This window comes from Panthera pardus, unplaced genomic scaffold (genome assembly GCF_024362965.1).
Source record: "Panthera pardus isolate Hobbes unplaced genomic scaffold, ASM2436296v1 HiC_scaffold_1, whole genome shotgun sequence".
In the NCBI taxonomy this organism is placed as follows: Eukaryota; Metazoa; Chordata; class Mammalia; order Carnivora; family Felidae; genus Panthera; species Panthera pardus.
In genome coordinates, this window is record NW_026526654.1 from 2,861,575 (window position 1) to 2,882,538 (window position 20,964).

The following is a 20,964-nucleotide window of genomic DNA, read 5'->3' on the forward strand; positions in this document are numbered from 1 at the left end:
GTTTTTGAGCCTCACAGCAAAGAGCGTGGGCCAGCTCAGAGGTACAGCGTGAACTGAGAGTCAGAGTGGTGAAGTCTGGAAATCATATCTGTTCTTCTTGAGCCTCTTGGTGACTAATGTCCTTAAATCATTGTAAGTGGTTCAACGGCATGGATTTTCAAAATACCTCTTTGTTAATTTCCTTAGTGCATTACACACCTGTTACAATGGCTTAAAGAAGTAAAATGCAACTGATTCTGGCAAGTGCTGGGAGGGAGGCAAAGGAACTGGAACCCTCATGCATTGCTAGTGGCATAACCTCTTTGGAAGACAGTTTTGAAGTTTCTCATGAGGTTGGACACAGTCTTGTCACACAATCCAGCCATTCCACTCCTAGATACTCAAAAGAAATGAAAATATACACAAAAACCTGTATGTGAATGTTTTAGTGGTTTTATTAACAATTGCCCAAACTGGAAACGACCCACATGTGCTTTGTGTGGGAAAAGAACAAACACAGGGTGGTTTGTGCACAGCATGGAATACATCCCATCAGTAAAAGGGAAAGAGGACACAGCAACAGAAGCGAATCTCACATGTGTTCCAGTGCGTGGAAGGACCTGGATACAGAAGGCTGTGTGCCCTGGGGTTCTGTTTATGTGACGCTGTTGAAAAGGCTCAGCTTTAGCTATAGAAAGCAGGCCAGGGGATGCCAGCGTCTGTGGGTGGGGACACAGTTGATTAAGAAGTGGCACAAGAAGGATGGCAGATGTTGGAAGTGTTCTCAGTGACCGCTATGGTGGTGGTGATGGGACCACACATGCCTGTCAGCCCTCACAGCCTTTTACAAGAAGAAAGCATGCGTTTTTACCGTATGTAAATTAACCTGATTCACTCACTCAATTTATGTGAATAAAACAAAGGAAAAAATCCTCAGTCAACAGATCTAAAGAATAAACTACAATTCAATATAGCCTAACCATTTGTTATGTCAGAAAAAATCTTTATATATCTATATCTTTATGTATATATCTATATCTATATCTATATCTATCTATCTATCTATATATACCTACATATATACATATACAGATACATAAAACACTGATAGGAAAGCATGAAAAGTACATAATTATTCAAGGAGGGAAATATTCACAATTAGCTGTTTTCATCACCTTAAAATGAAAAATGTTTTTTTTTCTTTCTGCGTTATTTTTAAATTTTATTTATTTACTTATTTAATTAATTTATTTTTAAATTTACATACAAGTTAGTTAGCATATAGTGCAATGATGATTTCAGGAGTAGAATCCAGTGATTCAAAACAAAAAAAAAAATGTTCTTGTCCTAGAAGTCAGAAATCTCAAGTTCAATGTCAATCCCACCTTGGCTGTATCTTTAAAAATGCCTAAATCCACCCTGTTACTATTCCTTTATCTGTAAAACTATATTTAACTTGTCTGCCTCTTTCACAGGCAGGTTCTGATAATCATTTAAATGTGAAGGTTTCCTGGGGCTTCTGGGTGGCTCAGTCCGTTAAGCATCTGACTCTTGATATTGACTCAGGTTGTGATTTCATGGTTGTGGGATTGAGCCCATAATCCAATCCCACATTGAGCCTTGGGTCAAACCCCTGCACTGGGCACAAAGCATGCTTGGGATGCTCTCTCTCCCTCTGCCCCTCTCCCCTGCTGACGCTTTCTCTCTCTCTCTCTCTCAAAATAAATAAGTAAATAAACATTAAAATAATAAATGTGAAGGCTTCTTTTAGATGTATTATGAAGTAGTATTTAGCTTATTTATTTCTTACTCATGAGTAATGTTTATGGCAACAAAATATAATTCAAATAGTACAGAAAGAATTAAAGGAAAAAGGAGGGGCACCTGGGTGGCTCAGTCAGTTAAGCATCTAAGACTCAGGACATGATCTCATAGTTCATGAGTTCAAGCCCCACATTGGGCTCTGTGCTGACAGCTCAAAGCCTGCAGCCTGCTTCAGATTCTGTGTCTCCTTCTGTCTCTCTGCTCCTCCCCCACTCATGCTGTCTCTCAAAAAATAAATAAATGTTAAAAAAAATTTAAAAAAAGGAAAAGCTCATTCATACACACACATACGCGCGCGCACACACACACACACACACACACACACACACACACTCCTGTACCTGGTTCAGCCTTATCTGTTTGAGCATGATTGATCTGTGTAGCCTGAGTGTCTGAAGCCCTTGATGCTCCTAATGACAGGCAGAGCTTGAGGCTCAGGTCTGCCATTCTTCCCTTGCAGGATATAGTAATAGGTACCACTCTTTCCTGTCTCAGAGCATTCTGCACACAATTACAACAATGGTAGTAACAGGTGTTAACCACTGACACCAGCTTCTCCAAATCAGGTTCTGTTCAAGAGGCCTCACATTTATTCATTTGTTCAATCCTTACAATCCTTACAAAAACCCTCTACAATCGGTGCCATTGTTTCCCTCATTTTACAGGTGAAGAAACTGAGGCACAGAGAGACAAAGTCATTGGCCAGTGGCTCTCCTCTGGATTTGGACTCTTGTCCTTCTTGCACCAGGGTCCCTGAACTTGCCTGGGGTGCTGAGCACCTCTCATTCTTTACGCTCTGTTAGACCCATGTCATTGTCACTGGTTCTGCAGCCACTGCAAGTACTGGAGAAGGTGGTCTGGGTGTTTATCCTCCAAGGTCCTCTTGGGTAAGGCAAGGTGCTTTTCAACTTTGTGTTATTGCCTGGTATGCACCAGGTGCTCCATAAGTGTTAGGAGAACAAGTGCCTAAGTGAGTCAGGGAGTAGAGTGCCTATCCAGAGGAATTGAGACCAGGATCTCGAAGAGATCACACTGCCCATGGCAGCATCACCCATGATAGTTGAGATATGGAAACACCCTAAGTGACCATAAATGGAAGAATGGATAAAGATATACTCTATCTAGGTGGGTGAGGGGTATTGAGGAGGACACCTGTTGGGATGGGCATTGGGTGTTGTATGGAAACCAATTTGATAATAAATTTCATATTAAAATAAATAAATAAATAAATAATGAGAAAAAAGATATACTCTATCTATCTATCAATCTATCATCTATCATCTATCCATCATCATCTGTTATCTATTATCTATCATCTAGCTATCATCATTTATTATGTATTATCTAGCTATCATCATCATCTATTATCTATCATCATCTATTATCTATCATCTATTATCTTTTATTATCTGTTACCTGTCTATGTATCTATCATCTATCTATCTATCTATCTATCTATCATCTATCTATCTATCTATATCACATGATGGATATTATTCAGCCACAAGAAAATAGAAAATCCTGGGGGCACCTGGGTGGCTCAGTCAGTTAAACATCTGACTCTTGATTTCGGCTCAGGTCATGATCTCACGGCTTGTGAGATTGAGCCCTGCGTCAGGCTCTGTGCTGACATTGTGGAAACTGCTTGGGATTCTCTCTTTCTCTTCCTCTCTCAAAATAAATAAACATTAAAAAAATAATGGAAATCCTGCCATTCATAACATGGATGGACCTCAAAGACATTATGCAAGGTGACATAAGTCAGACAGAGAAAGACAAATACTGTATGACATCACTCATATGTGGAATCTAGAATAGTCAAAATCATAGAAACAGAGAGTGGAATGGTAGTTGCCAGGGGCTGGGGAGAGGGAAAGTGGAGAGGTATTAGTCAAGGGTATAAAATTTCTGTTATGCAGGATGACTAAGTCCTGGAGATCTGCTGTACAGCACAGTGCCTACAGTTAATCATTCTGTGTTGTGTTTATTAAATATTTGTTAAATATTTATTTACCAATTATTATTTATTCATTTAAATATTTATTTAAAGGGTAGATTTTGTATGAAGTCTTCTTCCTATAGACACAAAATATTAACAATAAAATAACAACAACAGCAGCAGCAACAAGAACAATAATAAAGGAGTGGGAGGGAAGTTTGGGGGGTGATAAACAGGTGGATTTGATGGCAATGATAGTTTCACAGGTGTGTTTTTTTTTTCTTTTTAAATTTTTATTCAAATTCTAGTTAGTTAATATACAGGGCAACATTGGTTTTAGTCCTTTTTTTAATGTTTATTTTTGAGGGAGAGAGAGAATGAGTGGAAGAGGGGCAGAGAAAGAAGGACAGAGGATCTGAAGTGGGCTCTGTTCTGACAGCAGAGAGCCCAATGCAAGGCTCGAACTCAGAACCATGAGATCATGAACTGAGCTGAAGTCGGACACTCAACCGACTGAGCCACCCAGGCACCCCTTCACAGATGTATTCTCACTTCAAGAAAGTGGTTAAAACAGACCAGCTGGTGATGAGCAGACCCTACTCTGCCTGCCGACTGCCTCCACGTAGTGGCTTGAGAGAGCAAGGATCTATAGTGTGATGGGCCAGTCCTGCTCCTGATTCTCCACTTGCCAGCTCCGGTGGATCCTCCATTCTACCCTCCTATTTGTCATCACAACACTCAAACAGCAGCTGTGAGAGCCGGAGGGAACATCCACTGAGCACCAGCTTAGTTTCCCCCAACTCCCCTCCCCAGTGGGACACTCAGAAGAGTGCAGACATCTCTGGCAGCAACCAGAGATAAGAACACTCGTTTGGTTTGGAAAATCCAGCAATATGAGTAAACATTAGTCTCTAACTTTGTCTGTGATGCAAGCTTGTTCACTCCATGCTAGGCCACATCCTTCCTGCCCATGCTGGGCTGTGGCCACTATAAATTCATCAAGTTTCCTCTTGGGCTGTTTCTGAGGCCTGCATCTGGGTGAGTCCAGCTCTGTGACACTGTGTGGATGCAAGGGACTGGGGAGAAATGGGGAGGGGATGTCGAGGGCCAGATTTTTCTTGGTTAATGCACTAGGGATTCTTAGGCCAGCTTGAAAGTTTGTCCTTCAACGAGGATTTGGAATGTACTCTGATGTTTCTCATTATTGGGCTTTATGTGTTTGTGCAAGTGTGTGCCTAGGGGCAGGGGTGAGGGCCAGGACAGCAGACACAGCTTAGACCCACGACTCTGGGGGATTTGCCGAGCAGTCCCCCAGAGGTTGGATGGAGAGGATGTGTATGAGGAAATGAACATCCTAGACAGCAGGGACACAGGAGATAAAGGTTGGGATAGAGTACACTAGGGTTAGGGAAAGGGGGGCACTGAGGACAGGTACAGACAGTCTGGGTGTGGATGAGAAGATTGGTGGAGGGGGACCAGGGATGGATCCATCTGGAGGCGGCCCACCACCCCTCAAATGCATAAGGAATAGACTTGGCAGGTGCGTGGAGCCAGGAGTGAGATACAGAGAGAGGTGAGCATGTCTCTGTGTCTTGCACACTAATCTGTGGTCATTCTAAATTCTAATTTAAAGTGTTCCATAGCTCCACAGGCTCTCTCCCTCCCATCAGCATCATTTATGCCTTTAGGTTGATGCTGTGATTTTCCAAATTCATTGTGAAGGGACCAATCCCAAACACAATGAGCGCGTTCATCTATCCAAAATCTGGGAAAGGTGGAAGAGAAAAAGTTGTAGCAGCTGACCTCTGCTCTTTGTGGAACCCTAAATTTACGTAGGGAAACTGAGCTCAGTGAGCTCTGTAATACACGGCTGTGTGTGGCAAATGCTGGGAAAATGTTTTTTGCTTTTTAACCATCTATTTTACAGTCTTTGATCTTTTTTGTTTTGGATCTGACTGACAAACCTAGTTAAGTGATGGAAGAGATAGTTACACACCTTTCCACTCTGTGAACAGTGCAGTGTTAGGGATGTGATAAATCAGTGACCCTGATCTAAATCCTGGCTTTGAACCAATTTTTTTTTCTTTCTGTGAAACCTTGGACAAACCCCCTAGTTTCTAAGACTGAGTTCCTAAAAAAAAAAAAAAAAAGACTAAGTTCCTCTTCCACAAAACGGGCTTAAAAATATACTCATGTCATACAGCTTTGTGAGAGTTAGATAAGAAAAAGGATTAGTGCAGGACCTTAGCCCACAAGAGACTCTCAATAAATGTCAGTTCTAACAATTATAATTGTGAATTTTGCAAGGAGACCTTAAAGAGATGTTATGTGTTTATTCCACCCACCCCACCCCCGCGGTACCTAAGTTTCATTTCATTTGTTTCTATCAATCAGTGGATCAATAGACGTGCACTAGAAGACCATCCCCTTCTCTGCCTGCTTCTGTGTTCTTTCTCTGTCCAGCCATGTGCTGCTCTGTTACCATCATAGTTACTCATTTCCTGGGTCAAAACAAAAACGGGGAACCAGAGCCTTTCAATTAGAAGGAACTTAAGAGCCATATTTTCCACTCTGTCATTTTATAGATGAGGAAAGTGAAGGTGAGGAGTAATGAAGAGTTTATCGTAGGCCATAGCCCAGTAATTGGTGAGAACAAAATTCTCTCGGTGACATTTGGAGGTGACATCACAGAGCAGTTGGTTTGGGCATGTATAAGGCTGTTAATGCAGTTGCATTTGTGGGTTTAATTACTGTTTCTGTCCACAGGGACACCTTTCTTCCATGGCTCAGGACACACTCCTGAGTCAAGCTAACAGGAGAACATTCTGGTAGGTATTTGGTTCACTTTTTTTCCTTTTGATGTTTATTTATTTATTTTGAGAGAGAAAGAGAATGCGAATGAGCAGGGGAGGGGCAGAGACAGGGAGAGAGAGAAACCCAAGCAGGCTCCAGGCTCAGCATGGAACCCGATGTGGGGCTCAGTCCCATGACCCCTAGATCATGACCTGAGCTGAAATCCAAAATTGGGCACTTAACTGACTGAGCCACCCAGGTGCCCCTGGTTCACTTCTTAAAATTAAAGATGGCAACTCACAGTTGGGTTATAGTTTTTGTTTTGTATTCTGGATTTTTCATAGTTTCATTCTCTCTAAAGAAGTCAGAATTTAAAAATGACTCTCCTTACCTGTCTGTTTCCACTGTTCCAGCTTCCCAGTGTGGACCTATGCCCAAAGACCCTGACCAGAGCCACGGATGAACATGGCAAGTGTCCGCTGCAAGTTGGCCCGTTACCTGGAGGATTTGGGGGACACAGACTTTAAGAAATTCAAGATGCACTTAGAAGACTACCCTTCTCAAAAGGGGTTCAGCCCACTCCCTCGGAGTCAGACAGAGAAGGCAGACCACATGGATCTAGCTACTTTGATGATTGACTTCAATGGTGAGGAGAAAGCATGGGCCATGGCAGTGTGGATTTTTGCTGCAATCAACAGGAGAGACCTTTATGAAAAAGCTAAGAGGGATGAGCCACAGTGGGGTGAGTGGAAGGAAGACAACATTTTTAAAAATTGTGATAAAATACACATAACATAAAATTTACTCTTACCATTTCTAAACATATGGTTCAGTAGTGTTAAGCAGAGTCATGTTGTGCAATCAATCTCCAGAACTTTTTTTCATCTTACAAAACTCTGTACCCATTAAATAACAATTCTCCATTCCCTTCCCCTCAGCCTCTTGAGCCACCACTTTCTGTCTCTATGAATCTGACTACTCTTGGTACCTCTTATAAATTGAATCATAAAGTATTTGTTTGTATGTGGCTTATTTTATTTAAGATAAAGTCCTTGAGCTTCATCCATGTTGTCACACATGACATGATTTCATTCCTTTTTAAGGTGTAATAATATCCCCTGGTATATGTATACCACATTTTGTTCACCTATTCATCCATCAGTGGACATTCAGATTGCTTCTAGCTTTTGATTCTTGTGACTAATGCTGGTAGGAACATGTGGGTACAAGTTTCTTTGAGACCCTGCTTTCAGTTCCTTTGGGTGTATGTTCAGAAGTGGAATTATTGGATGATATGGTAATTCTAGGTCCAATTCTTTGAGGAACTCCCATAATGTTTTCCACAGTGGCTGCACCATTTTGCACTCACATCAACAGTGTACAAGGGTTCCAATTTTTCCTCATCCCCAAAACTTATTTTATTTTTGTTTTGATAGTAGCTATTCTAATGGCTGTGAGATGATATCTTATTGCAGTTTTGAGTTGCATTTCCTGATTGGCTACTGATACTGAATGACTTTTCATGTGGTTTTTAGCCATTTGTTTATCTTTGGAGAAATGTCTATTCAACTCCCTTTTCCCATATTTTAATTGGGGTATTTGTTGTTGCTGTTGTTGACTTGTGAGGACTCTTTTTATGTCCTGGATATTAACTATTTATCAAATATATGATTTGCAAATATTTTCTTCCATTCCATGGATTGCCTTTTCACTCTGTTGATGGTATCTTTTGATGCAATAAAGTTAACCTTTGTTTTTTAATAATTCCATTTATCATCTTGGCTTTATCCTCTTTCTTCCTCTCATGATACTGCCATGAGACATTGGAAGAAAGCAGTTTGGTTTCCTTCTAGCTCCTTTAAAAATCAAACTCATGGCCCATTTACCCCCTAGGAACTGTGGACATGTTGGGGGTAGAGTTTTTCTTTCTGGCTTGATGTTTTGAACAAGGGAAGGGTACAGGAAAGGGCTCAAAGGAACCTAGAAGATCACAGGATGATGATGTTGAGCTAATAGAAAGGAGGAATAAAAATGAATCAGCAGATCAGGAGAAGTATGGCAAATGGGTCAGTGATATGGACATAATGAGGGAGAGAAACATGATAATGGGGGCATGAGGTGGGGATGCACAGCAGCAGGATGTTATAAAAAATGCATATAATAATATAATTAAAATTGTGTCCTTACTTATATACTAATTAACCAAATTAAGGTGTAATAATCATAGTGGCAGAAGTGGTTCGCTTAAGCAGTTTTTATGGATTTTGGTAATTCCTTGTAAGAACTCCATGAGGCTGGCATTTTTTAAAAATTTTATTTGTAGGCTCTACACCCAACATAGGTCTTGAACTCACAACCCCTAGATCAAGAGTTGCATGCTCTACCAACTGAGCCAGCCAGGCGCCATGAGGCTGGCACTTTCAAATGAACTTTCAGTTTCATTACTAAATAAGACACTCCAGACACAAAAAGACAAACACAGTATGATTCCATTTATAAGAGCTACTACAGTGGTTAAATTTATAGAGACAGAAAGTGGTTGCTAGGAGCTGCAGGCAGTGGGGAATGGGGAATTGTTTAATGGTTATAGAGTTTCAGTTTTGCAAATAGAAGATCATTCTGGAGATTGGCCAACAACTTGAAGTGAGTCTGAAAGAGATTCTGGTTGCCTGAGACTGTTTCAGTCAGATCCAAGACCTGGATTCAGTGCCAGGTGTGCCTTGGGCTGGATTCTGGCTCTTAACTACTATGCTATCTTGGCTTCTGTAACTGGGATCTGAGATGGAAGAATTATAACTAGGGTTAGAAGTCTGTTTTTGTTTTTGTTTTTGTTGAGGGGGAGAAGATTGTAGGGTTAGGTTTTAGATTAAGAATTAAGTCATGGTTTTGGTTTGAGTTAATGTTTAGATTTTGTTTTGTGACCGAGTTATCAATAGTATTTGCATTCAGAATAAGTAGACACCTACCTGGAATCTTAAAAAAATTTTTTTAATGGTTATTTATTTTTGAGAGAGAGAGACAGAGTGCAGCATGGGAGGGGCAGAGAGACAGGGAGACACAGAATCGGAAGCAGGCTATAGGCTCTGAGCTGTCAGCACAGAGCCCAACGTGAGGCTTGAATTCATGAACCATGAGATTATGACCTGAGCTGAAGTTGGACAGTAAACCAGCTGAGCCACCCAGATGCCCCCTTACCAGGAATCTTTTATGTTGCTCTTGGGTTCCTGCTCATCTAAAATTATCTCTCAAATATTTCCCCTGGTTGCTTAGCACTTGTTCTATTGTACTTTAATTTCTCTGGTGAAATGCTTATTTGGGATGTGTAATTTAGTGACTGTTTAGATCTATGATTCTCAACTGTAGATGCATGTTGGAGCTTTCGAAATATATTGATGCTACAAACAGAAGAATGAAACTGGACCATTTTCTTACACCATTCACAAAAATAAACTCAAAATAAATGAAAGACCTAAGTGTGAGACAGGAAAGCATCAAAACCCTAGAGGAGAAATCAGGCAACAACCTCTTTGACCTCAGCCACAGCAATTTCTTGCTCAACACATCTCCAAAAGCAAGGGAATTAAAAGCAAAAATGAGCTATTGGGACTTCATCAAGATAAAAAGCTTCTGCACTGCAAAGGAAACAATCAAGAAAACTAAAAGGCAATTGACAGAATAGGAGAAGATATTTGCAAATAACATATCAGATAAAGGGTTTTTATCCAAACTATATAAAGAACTTACCAAACTCAACACCCAAAAAACAAATAATCCAGTGAAGAAATGGGCATAAGACTTGAGTAGACACTTTTCCAAAGAAGACATCAGATGGCAAACAAACACATGAAAAGACGCTCATCACTCATCATCAGGGAAATACAAATCAAAATCACACTGAGATATCACCCCACATTTGTCACAGTGGCTAAAATTAACAACTTAGAAAACAACAGATGCTGGTGAGGATGTGGAGAAATGGGGACCTTCTTTCACTGTTGGTGGGGAAATGCAAACTGGTGCAGCTGATCTGGAAAACAGTGTGGAGGTTCCTCAAAAAATTAAAACTAGGACTACCCTATAACCTAGCAATAGCACTACTAGGAATTTATCCAAAGGATACAGGAGTGATGATTCAAAGTGGTGCATGTACCCCAATGTTTATAGAAGCACTTTCAACAATAGCCAAATTATGGGAAAAGCCCAAATGTCCATCAACTGATGAATGGATAAAGAAGATGTGGTTTATATATACAATGGAATACTACTTGACAATGAGAAAGAATGAAATCCTGCCATTTATGACAACATGGATGGAACTGGAGGGTATTATCTTGAGTGAAATAAGTCAGAGAAAGACAGATAACATATGTTTTCACTCATATGTGGATCTTGAAAAACTTAACACAAGACCATGGGGGAAGGGAAGGGGAAAAATTAGTTTCAAACAGAGAGGGGGAAAACACATAAAAGACTCTTAAATACAGAGAACAAACTGAGAGTTGATGGGGGTGGATGGGGGAGAGGGGAAAATGGGTGATGGACACTGAGGAGGGCATTTGTTGGGATCAGCACTGGGTGTTGTGTGTAAGTGATGAATCATGGGAATCTAACCCCCAAACCAGGAGCACACTATATACAATGAATGTTAGCTAACTTGAAAATAAATTATATATATATATATATATATATATATATATATATATATATAATAGAGACTAAGAATGTGGGTATATATATATATATATATAATCTGTTTATTTAGTTTTGAGAGAGAGCGAGAGAGCACATGAGCAGGGGAGGGACAGAGAGAGAAGGAGTCACAGAATTTGAAGCAGGCTTCAGGCTCGGAGCTGTTAAGCACAGAGCTTGAACCCATGAATTGTGAGATCATGACCTGAGCCGAAGTTGGAAGTTTAACCGACTGAGCCACCCAGGCGCCCCACTGACAATAAATTATATTTAAAAAAAGAAATATATATGTATATATATATATATATATATATATATATATATACACACACACACACACATATATATATATATATATATATAACTTTTATTTTATATTTATTTATCTATTATTATACACAATGGTGCTGGACCCTACCTCAGATAAATTGAAAAATAATCACTGCGGGTGGAGTCCAAGAATCAGTATTTTAAAATATGTTTTTATTTATTTTGAGATAGAGAGAGGGAACAATCAGGGGCAGGGAAGAGAGAGCAGGAGAGAGAGAATCCTAAGCAGCTTCCAGGAGTCAGCACAGAACCTGACATGGGACTGGAACTTCTAAACCATGAGATCATTACCTGAGTCAAAATGAAGAGTCTGACACTCAACCAACTTAGGCTACCAGGTGCACCTCAGAGTCAATATTTTTAAAGCTTCCTAAGTGAATCTCAAGTCAGCTGGGATAGTGAACCACTGAGTTAGACAAACTTGATTGGTAATTCTTACTTTGGGAGACTAAGAATGTGGGTATGACTAATTTCAGACATTTGGGGGCAGGGAAGGATAATCCTGCTGGTCCATAGCCATCTTGGGGATATTTAGACATTTAAAAGTGCATGAATGCCACGAAGTGGATGTCCAGCTGCACACCTGTCATTTGCAGCTCTGAGCTCTGTTTTTGTTTGGGAGAGATCTGGAACAGGGGACTTTGAGCTGTGCCAGCTGTTGGGTACTGGGTCTGAATTATGTCACCTTAGTCAGGAGTCCTGTCTTTTAAATTTGTATTTCTTTTTCCTTTTGTTTTCAGATAATGCACATGTGGTATACCGGGAAGAAAGCCTTGAAGAAGAGTGGATGGGTTTATTCGGGTACCTATCCAGAATCTCTATTTGTAAAAAAAAGAAGGGTAAGCAATGGGAATAGTGCTTCCCATTGGGTTTGGAAATCCTGCTTTGGAGGCTGGGAAGCTTGTTCATCCTATATGTTCCTGCTCCTTGGGGGTACAGAGGCCCATTTCAGGAAATCCACTAGAGCTGAAGAAACAGATCAGTGTTCACATGGCTCCTTGCAGTCCCAAGGGAAGTCACTAAGGGGAGGCGATTGAGTGTTTCAGGTTTTAAAAAGTATGGGATGCCGGCCTAAAGGAATAAGATAGAAGAAAAATAAATGACTTTCTGGGGGCACCTGGGTGGCTCAGTTGGTAAAATTGATTTTGGGTTAGGTCATGATCTCATGGTTCATAAGTTCCAGCCCTGCAGCAGGCTCTGAGCTGACTGTGAAGAGCCTGCTTGGGAGTCTCTCTCTCTCTCCCTCTCTCTCTCTCTCTGCCCCTTCCCTGCACTCTCTCTCTTTCTCTCTCTCAAAAATAAATAAATAAACATTGTAGAAAAGGATTTTCTAGTAGGTGACAGTGCCTGTGGCACCTTGCTGTTCTTCTGCTCAGCTGTGTATAGGAAGATTTTGACATCCTAGATTTTCTGGGACCGTCTGTACCTGTGCAGTGAAGAGAACCTGCACTTTCCATTTCTTAGCTCTGGTCATCACTCCCTATGGACCAGAGACCCTTGTTGAGAGCTCTCGTGTGCTTGGGCTTCTCCCAAAGTCTACCTTTCTGTTTTGCCTCAGATTACTGTAAGAAGTACAAAAAACATGTGAGGAGCAGATTCCAGTGTATCAAAGATAGGAATGCTCGTCTGGGTGAGAGCGTGAACCTCAACAAACGCTATACCAGGCTGCGTCTTGTCAAGGAACACAAGAACCAGCAAGAGAGGGAACATGAGCTCCTGGCCATTGGCAGGACTTCAGCCAAGATGCTGGACAGCCCTGTGAGCTCCCTGAATGTGGAATTACTGTTTGAGCCTGACGACCAACACTCTGAGCCTGTTCACACGGTGGTATTCCAGGGAGCAGCAGGCATTGGGAAAACAATACTGGCAAGGAAGATCATGTTGGACTGGGCATCAGAGAAAATTTACCAGGACAGGTTTGACTATTTGTTTTATATCCACTGTCGGGAAGTGAGTCTCGGGACACGGAGGAGCCTGGGAGACCTGATTGTCAGCTGCTGCCCAGATCCAAACCCACCCATATGCAAGATTGTGAGCAAGCCTTCTCGGATTCTCTTCCTCATGGATGGCTTCGATGAACTTCAGGGTGCCTTTGATGAGCACACAGAGGCGCTCTGTACAAACTGGCAGAAGGTAGAGCGGGGAGACATTCTCCTGAGCAGCCTCATCAGAAAGAGGCTGCTTCCCGAGGCCTCTTTACTTATCACCACGAGACCTGTGGCTCTGGAGAAACTACAGCATTTGCTGGACCGGCCCCGTCATGTGGAGATCCTGGGTTTCTCAGAGGCCAAAAGAAAGGAATACTTTTTCAAGTATTTCTCAGATGAGCAGCAAGCCAGGGAGGCCTTCAGGCTGATTCAGGAGAATGAGATCCTCTTCACCATGTGCTTTATCCCCTTGGTCTGCTGGATTGTGTGCACTGGGTTGAAGCAGCAGATGGACAGTGGCAAGAGTCTTGCCCAGACATCCAAGACCACCACTGCAGTGTACATCTTCTTCCTCTCCACTTTGTTGCAATCCCGCAGAGGGAACCAGAACCACGATGTCTCTACTAACCTCCGGGGTCTCTGTTCCTTGGCCGCAGATGGAATCTGGAACCAGAAAATCCTGTTTGAGGAGTGCGACCTTAGGAATCATGGCCTTCAGAAGGCAGATGTATCTGCTTTCTTGAGGATCAACCTATTCCAGAAGGAAGTGGACTGCGAGAAATTCTACAGCTTCATCCACATGACCTTCCAGGAATTCTTTGCTGCCATGTACTACTTGCTGGAAGAGGAGGGACAGGGAGACACAGGGAGCTTGCTGTTGAGTGGTTCCAAGCTTCCCAACCGAGATGTGACAGTCCTTCTGGAAAACTATGGCAAGTTTGAAAAGGGGTATCTGATTTTCGTTGTCCGTTTCCTCTTTGGCCTTGTCAACCAGGAGAGAACCTCCTACTTGGAGAAAAAACTGAGTTGCAAGATATCTCAGCAAATCAGGCTGGAGCTGCTAAAATGGATTGAAAAGAAAGCCAAGGCCAAGAATCTGCAGATCCAGCCCAGCCAGTTGGAGTTGTTCTACTGTCTATATGAGATGCAAGAGGAGGACTTTGTGCAAAAGGCCATGGGCCATTTCCCCCAAATTGACATCAATCTCTCTACCAGAATGGACCATGTAGTTTCTTCTTTTTGTATTGAGAACTGTCAAGGTGTGGAATCACTTTCCCTGAGGTTGCTTCATAACTCTCCAAAGGAAGAGGAGGAGGAAGAGGAGGAGGAAGTGCAACACTGTGAGGTGGACCACTGTGTCCTCCTAGATCCTCATGCTGCCTATACTCACCGGTAAGACAATTTGGCTTCAGGCAGGTGGTAGAATGGTAGTGTTGCCTTCACTTTCTAGTCACCTTTCTCTGGGCACTTTCTCTCTTCCCACTTCTCAATTGTCTTTAAAATGTGGTTGCAACAGAGGCACCTGGGTGGGTCAGTCAGTTAAGCATCAGCCTCTTGATTTTAGCTCGGGTCATGATGACATAGTTCATGAGATCGAGCCCCACATCGGGCTCTGCACTGACAGCATGGATCCTGGTTGGGATTCTGTCTCTTCCTCTCTCTCTGACCCTCCCCTGCTAGTGTGCGTGCTCTCTCAAAATAAGTAAATAAGCATTTAAAAAATGTGGTTGCAACAGCTACATAATAATGCCACCACCACCCATTTCTACCAGACTCCTTCAGCGGCAGAGATTGACTAGTAGAGGAAAGGTAAGTGGACAAATGGATGAGAAAAAAGCCAACACCACCACCACCAACAACAAAATAAACGTTTGGTGGATGTGAACTCAGTGCAAGGTATTACGTGGGGAAGAGAGTTGAATGCAAGTGTTGTGAACTCAAATTGCTTGTAATCTACTTGGGGCTCTAGTGCATAGTATCCAGTCAATTCCCAAGCAGCAAAACAATCACAGTGACTGTCCCAGGAACAGAGAGGATAGAGGGCCTTCGGTGCTGGAGGGAGAAGTTTCTCAGAGGAGTGAGGTTGGAGCTTGCCATGAATGATCTGTAGGATGTGAGTGAGTGTAGGAGAAGGTAAAGGGATTTTGGCAGTGGTGTCTGTGTAACAAAGTATAAATATGGTCTGAGGAGCAGTGTATGTAGGAGACTATGGGGGACTGACATGACTTCATTGGAACAAATATAATGAGAGAAACTGAAGGAAATAGGGCTGGAAAGGAGAAGGTATTTTTAAGCTTTCACACTGTGTTTATAACAAGGAAGTCACCAAGGTCTTCCTCTTCAAGAGCACCCTCTTCAAGGTCTGTTCACCGACTTTGCAGGGGATTGGAAGCCAGTTTCTGTGTCTGTACAGCAAAGCAGTTCAGTTCCCTGACCTCTGAAATCCCTGCTTGGACAGCGCCACAGCTACGGTGGGAAGGTAGATGCTCTGCATGTGCTTGAGTTTAACCTGCAAAAACAAAACAAAACAAAACAAAAACAAACAAAAAAAACAATCCCCCCCCCCCAAAAAAAAACACTCGACATGAGACAAAATTAAAGAGATAGGGGGCTGGCCCTTCTACTAGGAGCAATGAATTTTCATCTCCCTCTGTCCCTCTTGGCAGCACTTCCAGGATAATATTTATTTATCATTTGGTCATCAAGGACCACCCACTGGGGCTTCAGTGTCACTGAGACCCAGGCCCTGCTCACAGTGATGTAAGGTTTGGTTGTGGGGACAGTTGGGACACAAGAATGGACTATAGGGAGGAATCATCTATGGCAAGAACACCTGCAGGATGCACCAGAAGCCCACCGTGGGGAGCCCTTGAGCAGCTGGACTCTGAAGGATGGATCATGAGGAGCCAAGCATGGGCAAAGGCAGCTCAAACAGAGGGGATAGTGGGTTCATAAGGCAGGAGTTGGGGAAGCAGGATATGTCTCTATGGTGGGAAATAGTTCAGAATAGCTGCAGGGGGGTGGGATGGGGGGGAGAAAGAGACAGGAAGTGAGGGAAGGAGGCATACCTGCTCATTAGGGCCCTAAAAACCAGTCTGAGAAGAGACCTGACCATGCTTACACAGCCATGGAGAAGGCTTGCAGAGACTTAGACTAAAAGTCCTGATAAAAAGCCTGACACCCATCTTGCTAGATGACAGTTATGTTCTTCAGAAGGTAGGAGCTTGCTTTGTGAGTTCTGGAACCTTCTGAAGCCAGCAGCATGGGCATCCACCTCATGCTTGTTAGAAGTGCAGAATTGCAGGCCCAGTCCTAGACCCACAAAGTCAGAATCTGCATTTCAACATGAGCTACACATTGGAAGCACTGGAAGTCTTAAAAACATTGATATGCTTGGTCCCATCTCAGAGATTCTGACTTATTCCTATGGAGAGGCCTGGCCTAGGGGTTTTTGAGAGCATCACAGATGCTGTTATGTAACCAGTGTCAGAACTAGGCTCTGAATCACTTCCAGAGTGTCCATGGCCTTGGGCAGGACAGCTGACCAATGAGAGGGGAGGAGAAGGACATCTGACAGAGGGGATAGGGGGTGCACAAAGGCAGCCAGTCACAGGCTCAAGCCATTTCCATAATAAGGTGTGTAGGACAGTCGTACCAGGGCCCCCTAGCCTTTGTTATTCCTCAGTATGCAATCTTTGTTTCTGTGAGTCATTTCTTTTTTTTTTTCTCTAAGTTTATTTATTTATTTTGAGAGAGAGAGAGCAGGGGAGGGGCAGAGACAGAAGGAGGGAAAGAGAATCCCAAGTAGGCTCCACACTGTCAGCACAGAGCTATATTCAGGGCTCAATCCCATGAACTGTGAGATCATAACTTTAGCTGAAATCAAGAGTCAGATGCTTAACTGACTGAGCCATCCAGGCAACCTCTGTAAGTCATTTTATAATGCTTGGGAAGTCTTGGTCTGGTGCCAAGCCACTCCTGATTTTCCTTTCTCTCTTTCTTCCTTCCTTACAATTTCTAGGTTGGTGAACTGCCATCTCACTGTTAGCCTTTGGCAGGGTCTCTTCTCAGTCCTAAGCACTAGCTGGAACCTCACGGAACTGAACCTCAGTGACAATGCTCTGGGGGACCCAGGGATGATGGTGTTATGTGAGATGCTCCAGCGTCCTGGCTGTAATGTTCAGAGATTGTGGTAAGAACCTGCATGTGTGTGTGTGTGTGTGTGTGTGTGTGTGTGTGTGTGTGTGTGTGAATGAGATTTAGGGAGGCCTGGAGGAAGACCTCAGGGTCCAGATAAGTGGTTTATTAGTTTTCTAGGGCTGCTATAACAAAGTACCACAAACCCAGAGGCTTAAACAACAGAAATTCATTTTTTCACAGTACCAGAAGTCCAAGATGAAGATGTCAGCAGGGCTGGTTTCTTCTGAGGCTTCCCTCATTGGCTTACAGATGGTGGTCTTCTCCCTGTGTCTTCACACGGTCCCTGTATTCATGTCTGATATCCTCAAAGACACCAGTTGCATTGGATGGGGGTCAATTTAATGACCACTTTTAACTCTTTAAAGCCTGATCGCCAAATAGAGTCACAATTCTGAAATCCTAGGATTAAGACTTCAACGTATAATTTTTGGAAGGAATGGTGGACACAATTCAGCCTATAAGAGGTGGGAAGGCAGAATGAATTGGAGGCCAGTTGTTCAGGAAGTTTCAAATGGGGAAGAATGAAGGAGAAATGAAATTAAGTCATTTGTTGGTGATGTGGCAAAAAGTGCCTGACCTTCAAGGTCTTCCATTTTCTCACCGGCCATCCTCTTAGATGAGAATCAGAGAATTTCATCATGTATAACGGCTACCTAGGCTGGACCCCATCAAAACATTTTGTATACATTGAAATGTCACAGGGACTCTCCTTTAGCTTTCTTAATAAAGAGTGGTTGCTCTGAGCCCAAACTGTGAGTCAGACTTACATGCCTCAAGAGGAGCACACAGGTGTCTGAGACATCACCCAAACTCTCTTCCATAACACATCTGCATTTTGGATGGGCTACACAGCCAGCGTTAGAGTCTACCACTCCAGGGTGTTTTCATAAATCCCTCTCTTGATCACCATACCCACCCCAACACCAAACTTATCAATTTTACCTCCTATACAAACCACTAGCCCAAGTCCAGCAACCATGATTACTTGCCTGGATTTTGTAATGGCCTCCAAGACCATCAGCTTCATGGGTCAGGATTCATGTTTATCTTTCCATTGTCCCTGAAATGTCAGGATAAGTGTCTCAGCAAACATTAGTGCTCAAAAATACATACTTAATGAATATTGACTGGTCTCCCCACATTCACTTTCACCACCTACAATTCTAGTCTCTATATAGAAGTCAGAGGGTTATTTAGAAAATTCTACTTTGATCATGCCATTCTTTTGCTTCTCTCTGCTATTTTGATAAATTACAAATCCCCTTCTTGCCTTCAAGGTCTGTTTTTGGCTCTTTACCTGTCTCTCTATATCTATCCCACGCCATTCTCCCCACCTCCCTGGTGGGTGTCCCTGTGTGATTCCAGAGAGTGAGACACAAACCAGGAGACATGGGTGATAATGATTTATTTTACCACAGTGATTTAGTCATACATTTACTTCTAGTTGGTGTGGAAATGGGGGCAGAAAGGAAGATTAGCAGGTTCTAGGATGATGAACTACTGTCCTGGAAAGGAGAATGTTATTCTTGCTCCTCTGACAGGGACACATAGTTGTTGTCGGTGGTGATGGTGATAGCGGTGTGTGTGTGTGTGTGTGTGTGTGTGTGTGTGTGGTTGTAAAACAAGTCAAGAATTAGAGCTTCCTGCTATTTCAGTGTAGGTGGAAGGCTGGGATTTAATCATCAAACAGAACAATGGGGACAAGATTAGCAAAGAGAAGTAGATGGGTAAAGCCCTAGAGTAGTGCCCACGTGAGGGATTTTCACAGTAAGTCTCAGGCTGTGTGCAGGAGTTCTGATAGGATGACACTTTACATAAGTTTGGTTAAGATTTTCCCTTTGTGACATGAGACCACAAGTGCCCCTGTTTGGTGCTGAAAACAAGCTTAGACTGGAAGGCAGTGACGAGATAAGCAGCCTGTGTTCTGATGCTTTCTGCTTCTGTACTTGACATGAAGGTTGGGGCGGTGTTGCCTTTCCTATCAGTGCTGCTTCAACATCTCCTCGGTCCTGAGCAGCAATCAGAAGCTGGTAGAATTGGATCTGAGCCACAACAGCTTGGGAGATTTTGGAATCAGACTTCTTTGTGTGGGACTGAGGCATGTATTCTGCAATCTGAAGAAGCTCTGGTGAGTCTGAGATATTTTCCTTCGTGAGGAAAGCAGGAGCTGTGGCTTCAATGAGCCAAGATGGGCGATTTTATTTTATTTTATTTTATTTTATTTTATTTTATTTTATTTTATTTTATTTTATTTTATTTTATTTATTTTATTTTATTTTATTATTTTTTAAATATGAAATTTATTGTCAAATTGGTTTCCATACAACACCCAGTGCTCATCCCAACAGGTGCCCTACTCAATATCCATCACCCACCCTCCCCTCCCTCCCACCCCCATCAATCCCTCAGTTTGTTCTCAGATTTTAAAAGTCTCTTATGGTTTGGCTCCCTCCCTCTCTAACCTCTTTTTTTTTTTTTTCCTTTGCCTCCCCCATGGTCATCTGTTAAGTTTCTCAGGATCCACATAAGAGTGAAAACATTTGGTATCTATCTTTCTCTGTATGACTTATTTCACTTAGCATAACACTCTCCAGTTCCATCCACGTCGTTACAAAAGGCCATATTTCATTATTTCTCATTGCCACATAGTATTCCATTGTGTATATAAACCACAATTTCTTTATCCATTCATCAGTTGATGGACATTTAGGCTCTTTCCATAATTTGGCTATTGTTGAGAGTGCTGCTATAAACATTGGGGTACAAGTCCCCCTAGGCATCAGCACTCCTGTATCCCTTGGGTGAATTCCTAGCAGTGCTACTGCTGGGTCATAGGGTAGGTCTATTTTTAATTTTTTGAGGAACCTCCACACTGTTTTCCAGAGCAACTGCACCAGTTTGCATTCCCACCAACAGTGCAAGAAGGTTCCCATTTCTCCACATCCTCGCCAGCATCTATAGTCTCCTGTTTTGTTTATTTTAGCCACTTTGACTAGCGTCAGGTGATATCTGAGTGTGGTTTTGATTTGTATTTCCCTGATGAGGAGTGACATTGAGCATCTTTTCATGTGCCTGTTGGCCATCTGGATGTCTTCTTCAGAGAAGTGTCTATTCATGTTTTCTGCCCATTTCTTCATTGAATTATTTGTTTTTTGGGTGTGGAGTTCGGTGAGCTCTTTATAGATTTTGGATGCTAGCCCTTTGTCCAATATGTCATTTGCAAATATCTTTTCCCATTCCATTGGTTGCCTTTTAGTTTTGTTGGTTGTTTCCTTTGCAGTG

The 20,964-nt window shown here is 42.4% G+C and overlaps 1 protein-coding gene across 2 annotated transcripts in view; it reads left to right on the plus strand.

Annotated features, from left to right (window-relative positions):
- The first annotated feature begins 6,352 nt into the window (after positions 1-6,352).
- NLRP3 (NLR family pyrin domain containing 3) overlaps positions 6,353-20,964 on the plus strand; it is a 53,441-nt gene continuing 38,829 nt past the window's right edge. For both annotated transcript variants that reach the window (XM_019438493.2, XM_019438494.2), the window contains exons 1-6: positions 6,353-6,570; positions 6,949-7,277; positions 12,295-12,393; positions 13,113-14,874; positions 17,504-17,674; positions 19,640-19,810. In XM_019438493.2, the coding sequence (XP_019294038.2) occupies positions 6,995-7,277; positions 12,295-12,393; positions 13,113-14,874; positions 17,504-17,674; positions 19,640-19,810 (2,486 nt within the window). In that variant the 5' untranslated portion in view covers positions 6,353-6,570; positions 6,949-6,994. The remainder of the gene's footprint in view (positions 6,571-6,948; positions 7,278-12,294; positions 12,394-13,112; positions 14,875-17,503; positions 17,675-19,639; positions 19,811-20,964) is intronic.